Raw genomic sequence first — 19,244 nt, 5'->3', positions numbered from 1 at the left:
TAGGCAGAGTCGGGTAATATACAACATGTAGAAGAGCCAAGAGAAAAGAATAAGAGCGGAAGACCAAGAACGAAATGCTCGGATTAGAAGGGGTGTAAGACAGCGATGTATTTATTCGCCCCCTACTGTTCAATCTGTACATCGAAGAAGCAATGATGGAAATAAAAGAAAGGTTCAGGAGTGAAATTAAAGTTCAAAGTGAAAGGATATAAATGATACGATTCGCTGATAACATTTATGTCAGTGAAAGTGTACCACATTACTGTGCAGAGCGCCAACAGGAATGAAGAATTCCTAGCTCTGTGACTGCATGTGTTGCTGTGTTGACCTGGATAAAAGGTAAACTACTATTGTGATTCCGTTGTACATTAAGGGGAGGGGGGGAGTCCTTAACGGGAATTGCGGACGAATGACGCACCTATATTACTGCCGTGTCTACGTGTTGAAAACTAGGGACAGAATCTGTGCGATAAGGTGTTAGATAGGCTCCTTTCTGCAGCTCGGTAAGGCTGAACGAGAAAACGACGGAAAAAGACTGAAGACATTATTTCGCGTTTATCTTGACTGCTCACCAACGCTAAAACTTCAGCTGCACCAAGAATTCGCTCTAATTTCCCATGAAGAGAGTGACCTCTAAGGATACCCAAGACATACAGTGATTGCGGTAGGGAAAGCGAATGGTCAACTTTGTTTTGTTGGGAGATATTTAGGAAAGTATAGTTCATCTGTAAAGGAGGCCGCATATAGCACCCTAGTGCGACCTATTCTTTAGTACTGCGCGAGTGTTTGGAATTCGCACTAGGTCAGATTAAAGGACGACACAGAAGCAATTTAGAGGCGGGCTGCTAGACTTGTTACCGGTAGTTTCCAGCGACACGCAAGTGTTACGGAGATGCTTCGGGAACTGAAATGGCAGTCTGTGGAGGGAAGGCGACGTTCTTCTCAGGCAACACTACTGAGAAAATTTAGAGAAGCTGCATTTGAAACTGACTCCAGAACGATGCTGCTGGCGCCTACATACTTTTAGCGAAAGGTGCACGAAGATAAAACACGACAAATTAGGGCTTATACGGCTGAATATAAACAATAGTTTTTTCCTTGCTCTATCTGCGGGTGGAACAGGAAGGGAAACCACTAGTAATGACACAGGGTACCCTCCGCCACGCACCGTTTGGTGGCTTGCGGAGTATGTATGTAGATATCAAGATTTAGACAGAATTACAGTTTTTCTCATAAGTGCCAGCAATGATAAAACTGCAGTTCAGTGGAGTCGCGGACATTGACTGCTACAAATTCGAGAGATTTCAGTTACGAATAAAATGGCTGTAGCCAGATTGCCCAGGCCCCCTCCCCTCCCTTGGACTATGACACCGGTGAATTGTGCAGTACTTGAAAAAAATCAGGTCGTGTATTCCGTTGGAGCCTCCCTAACCCAGTACATGAAGGACTGACATCATCCAACAACTGAATGTTACTCTAAGGTCTTACGTATGCATGCACAGTTAGCTAGAGTCGTCTAGAGTTTTCACGATTTGCGCCTTGAGAACTGCACTGCTGTTGTAAAGATCTGGCAGGAGTAGAGACTGCACTAAAGTCCGTTTACTTTCGGGAGAAAATAGCTTTCATATTTTTTTCTGGGTTACATATGGTCGACAGGGCGATTTCCTGAGTTCTGCAAGAGTTCGTTTTTCTCAATTTAAATGCCCATCAAAAATTATGCCGAGCACTTTTACTGTTTCTTTTTTTAATAGGGTAATGGGTGACAGCTGCCGCTTAGTTTCTTTGCTTCTAAGCATCATTTTACGTTTACGCACACACACACACACACACACACACACACACACACACACACACACACACACACACACACACACATGTCTGTGTGTGTGGTAGAGAGATGGTTAGAAGCAAAGAGATTAAGGGACAGATGAAAGGATGTAGAGGGTTGGAGGATGAGTGGTTGTATTGCAGTCCAGAGGTGAAAAGAAACAGGGATGTGGGAGGGGGTTGGAAGCAGTGAGGACAAGATGGCCTGGACGGTGGGCATCGTTAGTATTCCAGTCCCGGACGGCTGTGGGGGTATAAAAGCGGTAGACGCGACTCGACCGGCACACAGCAGCCATGAGGTTCCAGCTAGCAGTACTGCTCACCGTAGCTGTCAGCATCGCGGCCGCCTGTCTCATCACCAACTGTCCCCGTGGGGGCAAGAGGGCCGGCTTGCAACACGTAAGGCGTCCATGTTCTCACTTGCTGCGCTGTCTACTGTTTCCGTCTTAAAACTTCCCGCTATTTACACAGTTAACAAATTTATCAACTCTCTCCGAATTACCTTCACGCTATGTTTATTGTTAAGTCATCTCCCTCTGTTCGGGTTTGGTGAGTCTGTCCTCTTCAGCAGTATGGAAAGGCCTTGTAAGGGTGACCGGCATCAACAGCCTTTAGTTTCTGATCCAAGTGTACTTCTCCAGTAGGTACGCTATCTTGGTGCTCTGGCAGATCTCAGAAACGCCTGCTGCTTTTACCTATGTCGAACTTTGTGCCTCTGAATCAGCAACAATGAGGAACTGCGTAGAATAGGGAGACTTGAATTGGACATGCGTTACGTGCTATTGAGAGGTTCCTTTGCGTTGTCAGCACTGGGCTCGGTAAAGAGATACCATAATGCACCACTGACATTAGCGCTAGGGTGTCGCTAGTTGCAGTCCGGAATGTAAAAAAAAAAGAGCATCGGGTGGTTGTATTTCAGTCCACGAGCGACTATTTCAGAAGTTAACAATAATTACGTTATTACAGTGCCTGTGTTGTTCAGACGTAGGATGCAATCTTCCTGATGGAACAGGCACTGTAGCGACTGCAACTGTTATGAAATACATGAAATGTATTCGCAGTTGCGAATTTGGGCAACCATAAGCTGTATAATGGAATGACGAAAACGAAAAATTGTGCCAGACTGGGACTCGAATGCGGATTTTTAGCTTATGCGGAGCGATTGCCTTACCATTAGGCGATCCGAGAACGACTCACGGGTAGACATAGGATTGACAACATGGGGAAGTTTGGGTTTGTCTATAAATCGTGCTCGGATACCCTAATGGTAAGATAAACCGGCAATCCGAGTTCGAGTCCCAGTATGGCACAAATTTTCATTTGCATCATTCCATTCTACTACTGATGGTCGTCCATAATTGACCTACTGAGATCGCACTGAAACTGTCTAGACTTAATGACAAACTTCAGTCTGAGTCTGTCTTCTAATGGTTGTCATTAAGATAAGGCATCAGGCAGGCAAATGGAGACCGATAATGAGGCCACCTTCAAACTTGTCCAGTGGTGGTAATGCTGTCCCAGACGAGCACGAGCGGCATCTCCGTGTCCGTCACAGTGATCATTCTGAAAATCTTCATGCCCCTTGTACGCCCTGTGAGACCCTGCAGCAACACTAAATGCGAACAACACTAATGTACTCTGGTTAGCATTCTACTGATCAGAGAGTATTGTAACTCGAATCATTTACATATCCGTTGATGGTGTGCACGTGTATGAAGTCTCACTGACAACTGACCATATCTTCTGGATGCTCACTTTTTTTCTCAGAGAGTGTAATTTGATCAGCCAACGGCGTTGCCGTTGTGGTAACACCAGTTTTCCTTAGATTACCGAATGTAAGCGCTGTCGGGCTGGACTAGCACTTGGATGGGTGACCATCCGGTCTGCCGAGCGCTGTTAGCAAGTGGGGTGCTCAGCCCTTGTGAGGCAAACTGAAGAGCTACTTGGTTGAGAAGTAGCGGCTCTGGTCTCGTAAACTGACACACAGCCGGGAAGAAGTGTGCTGACCACATGCCCCTCCATATCCGCATCCAGTGACGTCTGTGGGCTGAGGATGATACGGCGGCCGGTCGGTACCGTTGAGCCTTCTTGGCCTGTTCGGGTGGAGTTTAGTTTTAGTGTAATATGATCAATTATATATTCAGAGGTAAGCTTTTTGTGCTGGGGCGTAGATAACTGATGCACCCTGCACATTTCAGCTGGCAGAATTATCCTCCTACCTCTCTTCACAGAATGAGTGTAGCAGAAAGCAGTAGTGTATGTGCAACATGGTTATAGTGTGGGCTACTGCTCCTGCAGAAGTGTCGACACGGGAGCCCAAAGGCCAAAGCGCGTGCCTGGACCCACGCTTATAGTGTAGCCGGCACAATGGCAGCTGGTAGAATAACGTTCAGTCCCCACTCCTCAGACTCTTCCAGAAGTGTCCACATTCCGCTTTTAAGCTTCCCATGGTTACCTATTAGCCAGGCAGGAAAGTTGCTGCACATTATCAGCAGAACGGGTAGTTTGCCCGCCCATCTTCTCACTGCCCTACACTACGTAGCAGTTTATTCTGTACTCCTTCATAACAGTGTTAAGAGCAGACTTCGTCATTAATGAAAAGTCTTTTCTTACCCGATTAGCACAAGACGAGGCTCAATGAAATATATGTTCATTTTGGATCATTTTAGGCCAGGAAATGGTGAATTTTATTTGTCCTTTTCTTCCTTTTCAGCGTATTTCGGCTTTATTTATTTATTTCGATATGAACAAATCTCTGAAACTTCACTCTCTTTCGAGTACTACTGGCTATTCTCAATTCGAACCAGCATCAGGTCATCTCTAATGCATGTTTTCTGTAGTAAGCAGAACCATCTCTAAAATTTGAAATTCCTAAGAACCTGAAGATGTCTATTACACTGGAAGACCAACTGAAGTAAAGCTTTAGAAGTCTAGTTTCTGTAACCTTAGTGTGTTTCAGCCAGCTAAAAAAAATGAGATAAATCCGCCCAAACTGGCCTTGAAACTCAACGGTACCGACCGGCTGTTGTGTCATCCTCAGCGCACAGGCGCCACTGGATGTGGATATGGAGGGGTTGCTCTCCAGGCCGTACGTCAGTTTACGAGACTGGAGCCGCTACTTCTCAATCAAGTAGCTCCTCAATTTGCCTCACAAGGGCTGAGTGCACCCCGCTTGCCAACAGCGCTCAGCAGACCGGATAGTCACCCGTCCAAGTGCTATCCCAGCTCGAGAGCGCTTAATTTTGGTGATTTGACGAGAATCAGAGCTACCAATGCGGCAAGGCCATTGGCGGACCCCAGTTACAGCAATTTTAATTACTTTTCCAGTATGTATATTCCGGGTTCGCTGAAAAACGGTTCATTCTAAATTCCCAGAATGCATTTTAGCAGACAAGGAGTTCGTTTGTCATTTGATGTTGATCTGAAAACTACATATATGATAGAAGAAGCTTTTCTTTCATACTAAACTTTCTTCGCACTACGTGCATACCACCAGAATGTGGTTTTTAATATCCACGGAGTGATATTCTTTTCCTATTTCAATCAATGCCTGCCTGTATACTACTAAATGGCCTCACGCCCTTAGCATTCATTTCTACCCACTTGTCAGCCACCGAGTCTTTGCCCTTTTTCAAAACATTTATGGAGTGAGGAAACTGCTGGTAAAATTTACAAACATCGCTTAACATACTCGAGGTTCCCGAATGCGTGTTTAGTAACTTTTTACACAATTTCCGCTGCGAGACACATACTGATTTAGTTGAAACTGCCTCATGAACGCAAGAAAGCTTTTTCCCTCCTGGACTTGGGCTCTGCTACTCGACTGGTATATATTTCCCAATTATTAATTCCTCCTCAGCCTTCTTTAAGTTGGGTTTGTTCAGTTTCCTGCGCCCACCGTTATGATAAATGAGCTGCAGCGAGGCTACCTACGCAAACATATCCTGCCTAGTCCTGCTGCATTGATTGAACAACCTGTTGTCAGCTGCAGGAGACTGAACGGGGTTTGTGGAGCTCGGGCGTGCGGAAACCCAAGTTGATCTGCCGTGCTTCAGTACACAGCTACCTTGGAAATTCGTGGTAAGTTCCTATGGGACCAAACTGCCGAGGTCATCGGTCCCTAGGCTTACACACTACTGAATCCAACTTACGCTAAGAAGAACACACACCCATGCCCAAGGGATGCCTCGAAGCTCCTACGGGTGGAGCCCTGCGAGCCGTGACAACAGGCACTCTTGTGTCTCCGTCGCGACAGGCTGGGCTGCTTAAGTGGTTGCAGCGAAGAGAGGGCCAGGAAGGAGAATCCTTACACCTCTAAACTCGAGGCAGACTGGCTGCAGCCCAGACTGCTGTACTTGCAGCGCGGCTACAGCCTGGCCTGCTGGTGTTGCAGAGGTGCGCGCCGTGCGGCCCCGGAGGGCAGGGCGTGTGCCTGGGCCCACACATCTGCTGCGGCCCCCGCATGGGCTGCCGGCTGGCCAGCCCCGCGGACACCGCCGTCTGCCGCTCCACGCCGCCCTGCCCCCTGGACAGCCCCGAGATGCGCTGCGCCGGCGGCGTCGGCCGCTGCTCTGCGCCGGGAGTCTGCTGCTTCAAAGGTGAGCCACGTGGCCAGGCATGTCGGGCTACGGAATTACTCTTTATCCTTCTACATCTTCAATTAGCCATTGAGGGACAGAGAGGTTCAGTTGGTTGCCTGATTGGTGACATATTTCCTGGTCAGGAAGGGACTTCCTCTCCTTTTTAAGGTGCCGTACCTCAATCGGTAAAAACGCAACTGCTATAGGACCACCTCGTTGACAGCCTGTCTGTCTTTCTGTTCGACTGTTACAAACCCTTTTTTCTCAGGAACAGATAGACATACAAAGTTATAATTTGTATCACACACAGAGGTCTACAGCCCATTGGCGATATAAAAAACTGAAGCTTCAAAGTCGATGCAATCGCCATTTACGTCACATTTTCTGATACTGGCAATCACACTCATCGAAACCTATCCTTCTTCCCGTTGACCTAGAATCATAAAATATGACAAAAAATCAAGGTTTTACAATAAAACCAAAGCAAAAATCCGAAAACTGCAAATCTACAATTGTATTATGCGGAAATTTTTTTTGTCATTTGTTACCTGGTGCTCTGTCTTTTCGTCCGTCTGTTGTGACCCTCTTTTCTCAGGAATGAATAAACGTATCAAGTTGAAATTTATGTCACACACTAAGGTCTAGAGTCCGTTGGCGGTGTAAAAGATTGAAGCTCCTAACTCATCGCTATTAAAAGATACGCCCATTTATGCCACATATTTTCACACTCGGGAAGTCCCTCACCAGTACTTGCTGTTGGTCTAGAGTCATGAATTGTGGCAAAAAGCAAGGTTCCGCAGTGCCAACCAACGGAAAAAAACTGAAAACGGTAAATTTGTGGTCACATCCCACGAAATTTTTTTTCTCATTTGTTATCTGTCTGTCCATCAGTCTGTTGAGACTCCTTTCTCTTAGGAAAGTTTAGACGTATCTCGCTGATACTTATGTCATATGATAAAGCCTACGATCCCTAGGTGGTGCCAACAGTTGAAACACAATCAAAAGATAAGGCCATGTATGTCACGTATTTTGATACTCGCAGCCTTAATTATCAGAGGCTATAAGGTACTTCCCATTTGCCTAGAATCATGAAATTTGGCGAGAAGTAAGATTTCACAGTAAAAGTAAAGGAAAACACCCGAAAATTGATAATTATATAATTGATAATTATATCGAACGAAAAAAATACGTCTTTTGACATTTGTTATCCGACGTCAGATTTGAAATTAAAACATTCTCTAAAGTCTTGGAATCCCTGGGACCAATAACTTGCACGTATCAGTGTCGATAACAGTAAAAAATGGTCGAGATTCTCGATTTGCAGAACGGGTAACCCGTCTGTATACACATATGGAACCCTGCACCTGGCGAGTTTTTTAGAGCAGGAATCGGTAACCTTTCAGCACCCAGTGCCTAATACTGAATGCCTTGAGGATCTAATATTTCAGAAGTGTTGGAAAAAAATTAAATTCAGAAACCTTTTTCGCTTTGTTAGTACCGTTATTAGAAATAAATTAAAAATGAAATAAGCGTACCAATTTAGTGAAATAAACCCATTGAACAGTTTTAAAGCATAATTTCAATTATGAAGAAAAAAAGAATTTTATAGCTAGGCAGGAGAGAAAATTTAATTTTACATCTGCATCTACACCCCGCAAATCACTGTGAAGTGCGTGGCCGAGGGAACGTCTCAGTGTAACAGTTTATAGGGTTTCTTCTTGTTCCATTCGCGTATGGAGCAGGGGAAGAATGATCGTTTAAATGACTCCCTACGTGCTGTAATTAGTCTCATATTGGTCTCAAGATCCCTATGTGAGCGATACGTAGGGGACTGTAGCACATTCCTAGAGGCATCATTTAAAGCCAATTTTGAAACTTTGCATATAGGGCTTCTCGTGATAGTTTACGTTTACCTTCAATACGATATCAATCCAGTTTCTTCAGGACCTCTGTGAAGCTCTCTCAAGTATCAAAAAAGGTTGTGACCATCCGTCCTGTCCTTCTTTGCATTCCTTCAATATCCCCTGTTAGTCCTATGTAGTAAGGGTCTCACACGCTTGAGCAATGCACTCGAATGAGTCTCACAAATGATTTGTAAGCAATCTCCTTTGTAAACTGATTGCATTTCCCCAGTATTCTATCACCTGCTTTACCCACGATTGAGCCTATGTCTCATTCCATTTCATATCCCTACAATGTGTTACACCCAAGGACTTATATGAGTTGACCGATTCCAACTGTGACTCACTGGTACTATTGTCATAGAACAGTACGTTTATTCGTTTTGTGAAGTGTACAGTTTTACATGTCTCAAAATTTAAAGCAAGATGCCAAGCTTTGCACCACTTTGAAATCATATCAACACGTGTCAGAGTATCTACGCAACCTCTTTCAGACAGTACTTCATTCATCGTCAGGTTAGCGTCATTGCCTGCAAGGTCATTAATATACAATACAAACTGTCAGCTACTGCAGATTACGACATTCACATCAACGTTTCAATACGTTAAAGGAAGTAAAGGAAGGAGGAGTAGTATTTATCGTCCCGTCGACGAGGAGGTCATTAGAGACGGGGAACAAGCTAGCATTAAGGAAGGATTGGGAAGGAAGTCGGCCGTGTCCTTTCAAAGAAAACATCCCAGCTTTTGCTTTAAGCGATTTAGGAAAATCAGGTGAAACCTGAATCTGGGTGGCCGGACGCAGATCTGAACTGTCATCCTCACGAATGTGAGTCCAGTGTGCTAACGCTGCGCCACCTCACTCGCTCAGCTTAAAGAAAGACGTCGAAGCAATTCACAGGCATGCAGCCGAATTTATTACCTGCAGGTAATTTATTATACTGATTCTAGACGTGAGTTTGGGGAAATGCTCCGTGAACTCAAATGGGAACTCCTGGAAGGAAGACTTTCTTTTTCTCTACTGAGAAAATTTAGGAGACAGGCATTTACGACGGACTGTAGAACGATCCTACTGCCACGAACATACATCTCACACAAGGACTGCGAACACAAGATAAGAGGGGTCAGTATTCGTGCGCAAGCATATAAATAGTCTTTTTCCCCTTCCTCCATTTGAGAGTGGAACAGGGAAGGGAATGACTAGCAGTGGTGTAAGGTACCCTCCATCATGTACCGTATGGTGGCTTGCGGGATATGTATGTAGGTGTAGAAAATTGGTGCTGAGATTTACACACTCCAAATCGTCACACCTGATCAATGACACTTTATAATTACTCCAGTTATTTAAAATGAAACTCAGTGTAAAGAAATCCACCTTGAGTGCATTACAGTGCGCTAATTCACCACCAAACTTCTTTACTAGGAAAAAGTGTGTTATTGAAGTAATTCACACGTTCGTTAAAAAAAATTCTGGTCTATTTTCTTTCTCATACTACAGATTTCTTTGATATCTTGTAATAACAATGAAATAATTGTATGTTTCAGACTCATGCCACATTGATACTTCGTGTGTCGCTGATACAATTGAATCCGTCGATCGGTATCCTGTGGACACGTTTGTTGTCAGCGACGGTGACCGCGACGAGATGAGAATATAATTTTGCAGCATGTAACAGTTGAAATCTGCGAATAAATAAAGTTCTCATCAAGATTGAAACTGTCTTTCACTTATAGTTGTTATGTTTGTTAGCAATATTCGAATTTTATTTTATGTACTTGTTTTTGTGAAACAAAGCTACTATGCCATGGAACAAGTCAAGAGTGCACAGCGCACTGACTAAAAATTTGTAGTTCACAGAATGATTATCAGGAAATAACAGTCGAACAGACAGACGGACGGACAATAAAGTGATCGTCCAAGAGTTCCAATTGTACCGACTGAGGTGTGGAAACTTAAAACATGAATGCAAGTCATGTACAATAGTATATTCGGATATGAAGGAAGTAAATACTTGGTAAAAGTCAGCAAACATATTAGCCTTCATGAATAATTCTGCATCGTTTGTTTAAGGATACTTGTTGCTGTCTTATTCCACATAACGTGTTTATACTTCAGCCATCTTAAGACACTATTATTGAGAACAAAAGTAACATAAAATGAGAAGTAGTGTGTAATACTGTAACGAAATGCAAGAAGACATGCTGAGGTTCGATGACTTATCTGATGACTAGCGTTGATACTGAACGAGAAATGTCATTTTTTTCCTCATAAGTTTTCTGTTTCATCTGATGTGGCACGCCATGACACCCTCTACCACGCCAACATAAGGATTTTGCCCTATGTGACTCTCGCTAGTACAAATCCCACATGTGCTCATACATGTTCTATCATTCTGTCGATAAGTAGGCGAAGAGGTCCACCTCAGTGATTACATCTCAACAATTCCAAAGTTTTGTTGTACTCAGTCCACTCCCATTGCCTCGAAACAGCTGGAAATACGAGCTGGATCGACTGCATACTTTGAGGGCCAATCGATCCATGGCTTTTAATAACTGAGATACATTTTTAGTAGTAATCAAGAAATGTAAATGCTCACTGGGCTTGTGTGATGATTGCGAATTTACAAATATTGCTCAGTTTGGCATTTGTAATGCCAAGTACTCGAACAAGCCTCCGATATTTGAGACAACTTGCTGTTGCTATATCTTTAAGCGTAGATTATCTTGACGATATTGTCACTCATGAGAGCATAATTTTCGAACCGTGTTTTCACGTTTTGCAAGAAGGACTAAAGCATAACCCCAACAAGAGCATTATTTTTTTTGGAGAAAACACGAGGGTATATGTTGAATGCATTGAGCAATACATTTATGTAGCAGCATATCATTTTAACTGACCATCTGATCTATCCTACTAACCTCATGGAACTGCAAGCATCTGCACACGAAGTAAAGTGATAAATCTCTTCTCTAGGCTGATGATATTACCCGCTCACTCAACAGTCTTCGCCACCGGAAGTGTGTTCAGTACTTCCTATCGTCTCGTCATCTTCCCATGGTACTGAAGCTATGCTATACGGTCTTGATGCAGTTCTCGCAGACAGAAAGGCTGATGGTTCCAAGCAATTAACAATTTTTACATCTCAGAAAATCACAACCGTTTTTCGGAACAATTCACACACCGAAAAAGAGTTGTGTCATTAAAATGTTCTACAAATATTTATGCTATCTGATCAAAAATATCTGAACACTTATTAGTGAATATTTGTAGGGAATGCCTGGACCCTTTGACTTTATGACAGCTGGAATGCTACAGGGAAAAATGTTTCTGAATATCTGTGGCGGAATGGCACCACATTATTCCTCAAGAGCGGAAACTAGAGGAAGTAAATGCTATTGGATGTGAGGGTTTGGAGCGGTGTCCACGTTCTAACTCATCCCATAGGTGTTCCTTTGAGCTGAGGTTGGGACTCTGGGCAGGTCAGCCCATCTCAGGAGTGATACTGTCCGCAAACCTTCGCCTCACTTGGTACTTTCGGGCAAGCTGCATTGTCATACTAATGCAATCACCCACCGTCTCTGAACTGTTCCTCTACTGCACGCCGACACAAAGCTATGAAATGTAGTCATATACTTTCATAGTTAGTGTTTTCTTAAGTGAAATAAGATGACCACATCCTGACCACGAAAAGCACGATACCACCTCCCCGGTACTTCAGTGTTGACGCAACACGTGATGGCAAGTAATTTTCTACTGGGTCGCCAAACCAAACATAGCACGAATCATGACTCCAAATCACTCGTTTCCAGTCATCCAGTGCCCAGAGGCGTTGCTCTTTACGCCGTCTCAAGCGTCACTTGGCGCCGACCCCAGACATGTGTGTCTCATAAGAAGCTGCTCATCCACTGTACCCCATTACTTGTAACTTCCTGGGTGGACTGCTGGAAGCACTTTGGAGCTCATAACTGATTCCTTCCCTCATTTCAAGCGATTGTTGACGACCATCATCCGCTATGAATGAATGCTCGACGGTCAGCACACGAGGTCTGCCTAGTCTTGTTCTACCTCTGGTTGCTCCTTCACATCACCAACAACCGGCTTGGGCACTCTTAGGAGGATTGAAACCTGGCTCGCTCGTTGGAATATTGGTCGGAAGGTAATTTCAAAAGCTTTATTTAAAACTAAAAAGGTAATCATAGGTAATAATAGGGAGTGTCCGAAAGAACAGATACCATATTCATATAGTTGAGGCTAACCGGCCATTGGCTTTCTCCTTGTGCGCGGAAGCACACGTATTGCCCGAACTCTTACGGGACTCGGTCAGATTGTCTGCCGCTAGTAATGAGTGTAATGGGTAGGGGCACTACGAACGTAGTGTCTATGGTCATCAGTCCCCTAGAACTTAGAACTACTTAAACCTAACTAACCTAAGGACATCACACAACACCCAGCCATCACGAGGCAGAGAAAATCCCTGACCCCGCCGGGAATCGAACCCGGGAACCCGTGCGTGGGAAGCGAGAACGCTACAATACGAACGTAGTGTGCGGACATTAAGTTGGGAATGTGGGTCTCATAGGAGCGTACAAGGGGTAAGTCCCTGCATTCGCACTATCCTCTGTGCCCTCTCAGATGGATAGAGCGCCTGCTATGTAAGCAGGAGACCCCGGGTTCGAGTCCCGGTCGGGTCACACATTTTCAACTGTCTTCGTTGATGTATATCAACGCCTGTCGTCAGCGTAGGGTTCAAATGGCTCTGAGCAATATGGGACTTAACATCTAAGGTAATCAGTCCCCCAGAACTTAGAACTACTTACACCTAACTAACCTAAGGACTCACACACATCCTTGGCCGAGGCAGGATTCGAACTGCGGCCGTAGCAGTCGCGCGGTTCCGGACTGAAGAGCCTAGAACCGTTCGGCCACCGCAGCCGGCGACAGCGTAGGGTCTTGATCCAATTATCATTTCTATTATTAGAATCGGCTGTGAAAATACCGTACTGTATAATACACGCTAACGATGAACGTATCATTGTGATATTTAAAACTAATTAAGAGACTGTCGCAATAAGAATAAATTGGTATTGCGCTCGAGAAAGCGCTTGATAGACTTATTTGACTGTGAAAGCGAGTCCGAATTATCCACGAAAATAGTGCGTGAACAATACAGCCCTGTGAAAGAATTTTCTGAATAGTGTTGACATTACCGGAACTGTAACTTGTGTTGTAGCATCCACTCTCTGTGTGTCAATCTTTGTAATTGTATTGGAACACTTCAGCATTTATAAGAACAGCAGAAAGGAGCAGCCTGCACTAAAGCTCCAGCCATGTACTCTAAGTTAAGATCGTTAAGCAAACTTAGCTATCGCTAACCACTCCACTTACCATTCCGTTTTGAGGACGTTGGAAAATAAACCAACTCAGATGCCTTGTTACGTTCATAAATAGTGATAAACCCACGATTCGACAAAATACAAATAATGTGTTTTCAACCGCATAACTATTTGTTGGATACCATAATTCTACAGTGACCGCTTGGACCACAGCTGAAGCTACTCACCATAGCTGATCACCAAACATGTCCAAATGTCCAAAAAACGTAAAACACATAAGAAACGCCGTTCTGGGCATTTATCACACAACAGCACTTGTTTTCAGCTGCGGATGAATTTTCGCTTCTGAGCGTCAATAGCGATCAATACTATACGGTCATCCACCAAGCTCTGCAACTGGAGGTTCTTAAGATGCGGTACGTAAGCCTTTGGGGAATGACCCAGACGAAGAACCTAGACCAGAAACGTGTGCTGCACAAACACGGCAGTAGATGCCTAGCAACTAGTCATGTGTGTGGTATATGTCAGCACCAGAGCTACATTCTCACCATGAACAACCACAAAACGGACATAAGGACGAATTCACTGGCATTTCGTTGACCATTTTGTGAAATCCAGCCGATTGGTTGTGGTGGATGCATTGTTCAATTTTCTCTGTATTATTAATATGCAACCTAACTCCACAGAAGCAACCGCTAACGCTTTAATTAAGATCCCGGCCTCAGTCACATACAGCGATCCACCGTTTATAGCTCACAAGTTTCCACCACATCTAGATCTACATGATTAGGCTGTACCTAATGTATTTTTATGTCTTATCCTTTGAAACTATTAACTACAGATAAACTAATGATAATTATGAAATATTTCGTCGAAATTACATTTCAGACCGAACAAACATGATACAGAGAAATCAATACACCAGAATATTCGCAGGTGTATGCACTGTAACTATTCGTGGCATATTTTTCACATGCTTTTCAAGTCTTCCGAAATTTCGTTTTTGACTGTGTTACGGTGATTCAAAAATGGGTCTCGGCCCGAAACTATTCATCGAGTGAATAAAAAAATTAAAAATTTCAACTCCGGAGTTGTTTTTCGTCATACAGAGAAGGTTTAAAAGTTAATGCGCAGTTCTATAAATCCCCCATAGTTATATGTAATCTAGAGGCGGCATGAGTATCCTGGAAAGTTACGTAATGTTCCTTATCGATGAGTATTGACAATTTGCTATTTCATATATATCTATAGTTTTATGTATGTATTGTCATGTTGTAGATGTAGGTATGCTACGTAAACTTTGTTAATAACTTGTTTAGTATTATTTGGATATTTCAATGAGAGTTTGCAAAATAAGTGCAATAGTTTTCCCTCTAATCTAGTATATTATGCATATGTGTACTTAGCTTTAAATTTGAACAGTGGTCGTTATTGGAATGTCTGTCTTGAATTCAGTAGTGTGTTATGTCACAGAAACTATTTAAGGACGAATGATAGGATATGTCGTCAGAAGGCCTTTGTCGGTGTCTGTCTTTCGGAGCCTTTTGTCAGAGGTCAGTACTGGTGAGTCTGATGAGGAGTTTTTGGCTGATCAGTGAAATAAACTTTTTGTTTTACATTCCTGTTCTGAAAGTTCCGTAATTACAATGGTATCTAATAAGTGAATTCGCGCAATACATTAATTATCATAAAATTTGTTATTCCATTGTGTTACTAGTAGGTCACGATTGTCCAATATACGTTCGCAACATTTTGCATTTACAAATAAAGCCATAATTAAGAAAATTTAGGTTAGCATTGTTATCTTTCAGTATTTTATATATTATGATGTATATCCTATGTAAAAGTCTTATTTACTGTATACCACTGTCGCACTTCTAAGCAATAATGTAATTATGTAATGCAGTCTTTCGACTATGTAGCCTGTTATGTGGAGTGAGCTCCCACTAAGAAGAAATGGTGCAGCTTGTCATAAATAAACCTCTACAAAACGACTTGGTACCTGGATTATTTCGTGGAATTCACGTAACTTGATACAGTTAGCAGATGAAATGGACCGAGGCAACGACTATTTCAGCAGCAGCAGCAGCACGAAGCTGATTATTCCGAGCTACAGCGAACTACGATACGTACAAGAAATCAACTGAACTATATATGTGTCACTGCAGAACTAATTACTAAAGTGTAAACTGTTCTAGCAGTAAACATTTGCATTTCTCTAAAAGTAATTCTTTGAGTGATGGAGTCCAATGTGATAAGTAACAAACACCCCCATGATCACACGTTTCTTGACATCTGTGGAACACAAGAATAACAACAAATTTTTGAGGTTTTTTGTTTAACTCAAATAATCTCTTTTCGATGTTGAAAATTTTCGCCACAGCACAATTTCACTGTCACCCCAAGTAACAATAGTCTGGTTACAGCAGCTGCGAGCCATAGACTTTAACACTTCAATGGACTATAACTGTTTGTTGCAGTTGATATTTCTATTCTTTTGATGAGAACTTGTACTTTTTCACAGTGGTTATTCAGGAGAACGAGTTTCAATACTTGACATAACTGATAGTGAGAAACTTTGCTTTCTAACTCTGAATCTATTCTGTTAACTATCGTGAATTACTGTGCGGTTTAAATAACTTTGCTCGCTAGTGTTTCTCTGATTAATGCTCTACTCAAACTTCATAATTAAATAGTGCTTGTTTTTATTTTAAATCTGCAGTTCATGTGAGCCACAATTCACATATCTGTGAATAGTATGTTGTAAACATTTATTTGGTTTAAACTATAACTATCTGGCTTCATCAGCATTATTAATCTTACGGGACTTATCCAGTCATATTGTTATTTACTTACATTTTTCGCTGACATTTTTCTTTACTAAAAATTGTTTAGGAATTAGTTCTATGTTACACGATCGGGTTTTAAAACGACGGAGCACCACCAGCTTCTCAGATACCACAACGAGTCAAGCCAACAAATTAGGTAGTGCGTTACTCACACCGATAGCAGCATATAAAACTGAGCTGCCGGTGCATTCGTAAGGGGATGTCCTACGTGTTTTACTTTGGTTCCTGGCGCTCAACACACGAAGAGACAAGCAGTCAGTCTTCAGTGATGCAGTGGAGTTAACGGCTAGTGTGCACGATAAGCAGTTAATTTAGTGCAGTAAAATATGGAGACATCGAGTTGTTGCATTCACAAAAGTAAGTCGTCTCAGATATGAACCTGCCGCGGATGCACGATTTTTTCGAGTCCAGATCTATGTCGTAACTGTTTGCACCACAAATCCAGCGAGAGTTGTAGCCAAGAAATGCAACACGAAGAGCAGCAGATATATGTTTCACACGAGACGCTGACACAACTTAATTATTTATTGTTTAATTGTTTGTTAAGATACTGTAGTGTGTTAACTGCTCACTGCTTACACGTCTATGTTTTAGTTAAGCAGGCGAAAACGATTTTGTTTTATGGTTACATGTGTGAGGGGAGAAACGGTTACATCAGGAAAAGTTCATGTTAATTAGTTATGGACAACATCCTCGTCAAGATGAGTTGCTATAACATGTGTTCGTATTACTTGAAGCTAATTAGTTCCTTTCTTTCAAGTAATTATGCATAGTACGTGTTGTTAAATAAAAAAAATTATTGGCAGTATAAATGTTTGTTCAGCAATATTAATGTGACGTAAAAGAAGAGAGAGACGAAATGCCTTCAGCCTAGTTTCTTAAGTTTTACTCAGCTACTGAGATAATCGCTTTGCCGTAAATCGTGGTTAATTTGAGTTGTAGGAACTGTGTTTGCTTACTTCAGTTTTTTTTATTGAAGTCAAGAAATTAAATTTCAGGAAAATTCTGGTTAATGACTTTAGATGAATATACAGAAAAAACTCAAAGCTTTTGTCACTCAGGACTATCGATCATGTTCTTTAGCAAATAGTATGTTTTTTTTTCAGGTGAAAAAAAAATCAAAAGTGTATGTCAAAAGTGGTTAGGAAAAAGACCCATTTAAGCAGCTACTTAAGTTGTATAGCTAGAGAAGGCCGAAATGCACGCTATAAGCTCACGCAGGATGGCGTGAGGTCTGAAACAGGATACGTAATGAATGCTATAAAGAAAAGTACGTAGCTTCTGGAATACTTAACTTTAATCCATCATTTGTATACATCGTTCTTGATGAGACATGCTTCATACGATAACTATCAATTGCTATGGCGCCTTGCTAGGTCGTAGCCATTGACTTAGCTGAAGGCTATTCTAACTATATTCTCTGCAAATAAACGAGGCTTCGTCAGTGTTGCATCGCTAGCTAAGTCGTCCGTACAACTGGGGTGAGTGCTAGTAAGTCTCTCTAGACCTGCCGTGTGGTGGCGCTCGGTCTGCAATTACTGACAGTGGCGACACGTGGGTCCGACATGTACTAATGGACCGCGGACGATTTAAAGCTACCACCTAGCAAGTGTGGTGTCTGGCGGTGACACCACAACTTATCTCTTCGAAATAATACGATTGCCTTAATAATAGTCCAAACAATTTTAGATCATGGTTCGACGTTATACAAACCTAAAATTACTAAGAGCTTTGTCATAGATGACATATTTCAATGTCTAGCATTATATAAATGTAACTAGCTCATTCAACTGTAAAAGCATGGCATTTCACTCAAGAGTTAAACTTCGTTCTAAATTAAATAATTTGTTTCGTGGAAGCTCTGATTTCTCTTACTCTTTACACCCTGTATCCGTGAGGGTCAATAAAATGTTTTCGCATTCGGAGGAGAAAGTTAGTGATTGAAACGTCTAAAAAGATCTTCCTGCATCGAGAAATGCCTTTGTTTTAACGATTCCCACACCAACTCGTTTATCATAATCTGTGACACTTTCCCTATTTCTCGATAGTGCGAAGCGAGCTGCCCTTATTTGAACCTTTTCGTTGTCGTGCGATGGTTCTGTCTGGTAGGGAGCTCACAGTACACAGCAGTACTCCACAAGACGAGGGACAAGGGTTGTGTAAGCAGTGCCTTTAGTAGGTTTGTTTCAGTTCTTAAGTGTTCTACGAAATAAAGCCGTCTTTGGTTCGCACATTTTCTATATGATGGCTCGATATTGTTGGTAATAGTGATCCGAAGGTACTTATTGAATCTACAACTTCTAAATGTGTGTTATTCATCACCTAAGCAAAATGTAATGATTATTATTCTTGTGGAGAATCCCACACCTTCTTTTATTTCCGGTTAAATGCCACTTTATTGCAACACACAGATACATTGTCTAAATCACTTTGCTATTACTTTGGACCTTCTGAAGAATCTGCAAGAGTGTAAACAACAGACTCATCTGCAAACAATCTAAACAGGTTCCCTAAATAGGTAACACAAATTGTGAACAACTGTGGGCCTAGGGCACTTCCTTGAGGAACCTCAGCTATCATTTCGGTGTAATTAGATGACTTTCTGTCAATTGCTACGAACTGTGAAATTTCTGAGAAAAAATTAAGAATCCAGTCTCACAGAATTTTTTTTGATTAGAGATTACTTGTGAGGGATGGTGCCAGAAGCCTTCTGAAAATCTAGAAACATGGAATCAATATGAATCCCATGTCGACTG

At 42.3% G+C, this 19,244-nt stretch overlaps 1 protein-coding gene across 1 annotated transcript; it reads left to right on the top strand.

Annotated features, from left to right (window-relative positions):
• Positions 1–2,121: 2,121 nt before the first annotated feature.
• LOC126413009 (oxytocin-neurophysin 1-like) lies at positions 2,122–9,963 on the top strand. The gene is made up of 3 exons (XM_050082901.1): positions 2,122–2,226; positions 6,221–6,425; positions 9,851–9,963. Exons 1-3 carry the CDS (start codon positions 2,122–2,124, stop codon positions 9,961–9,963), a joined length of 423 nt encoding a protein of 140 aa, XP_049938858.1.
• Positions 9,964–19,244: the final 9,281 nt, after the last annotated feature.

This window comes from Schistocerca serialis, chromosome 7 (assembly GCF_023864345.2).
Source record: "Schistocerca serialis cubense isolate TAMUIC-IGC-003099 chromosome 7, iqSchSeri2.2, whole genome shotgun sequence".
Classification (NCBI taxonomy): Eukaryota; Metazoa; Arthropoda; class Insecta; order Orthoptera; family Acrididae; genus Schistocerca; species Schistocerca serialis.
The sequence above is the reverse complement of the archived record's forward strand: the minus strand, read 5'-3'. Positions and strand labels throughout refer to the sequence as shown.

Coding starts and splice junctions, on each gene's coding strand:
- LOC126413009 (XM_050082901.1), top strand. CDS start 2,122: ATGAGGTTCCAGCTAGCAGTACTGCTCACCGTAGCTGTCAGCATCGCG. Junction 2,227..6,220: donor AGAGGGCCGGCTTGCAACAC/GTAAGGCGTCCA, acceptor CTGGTGTTGCAG/AGGTGCGCGCCGTGCGGCCC. Junction 6,426..9,850: donor GGGAGTCTGCTGCTTCAAAG/GTGAGCCACGTG, acceptor TGTATGTTTCAG/ACTCATGCCACATTGATACT.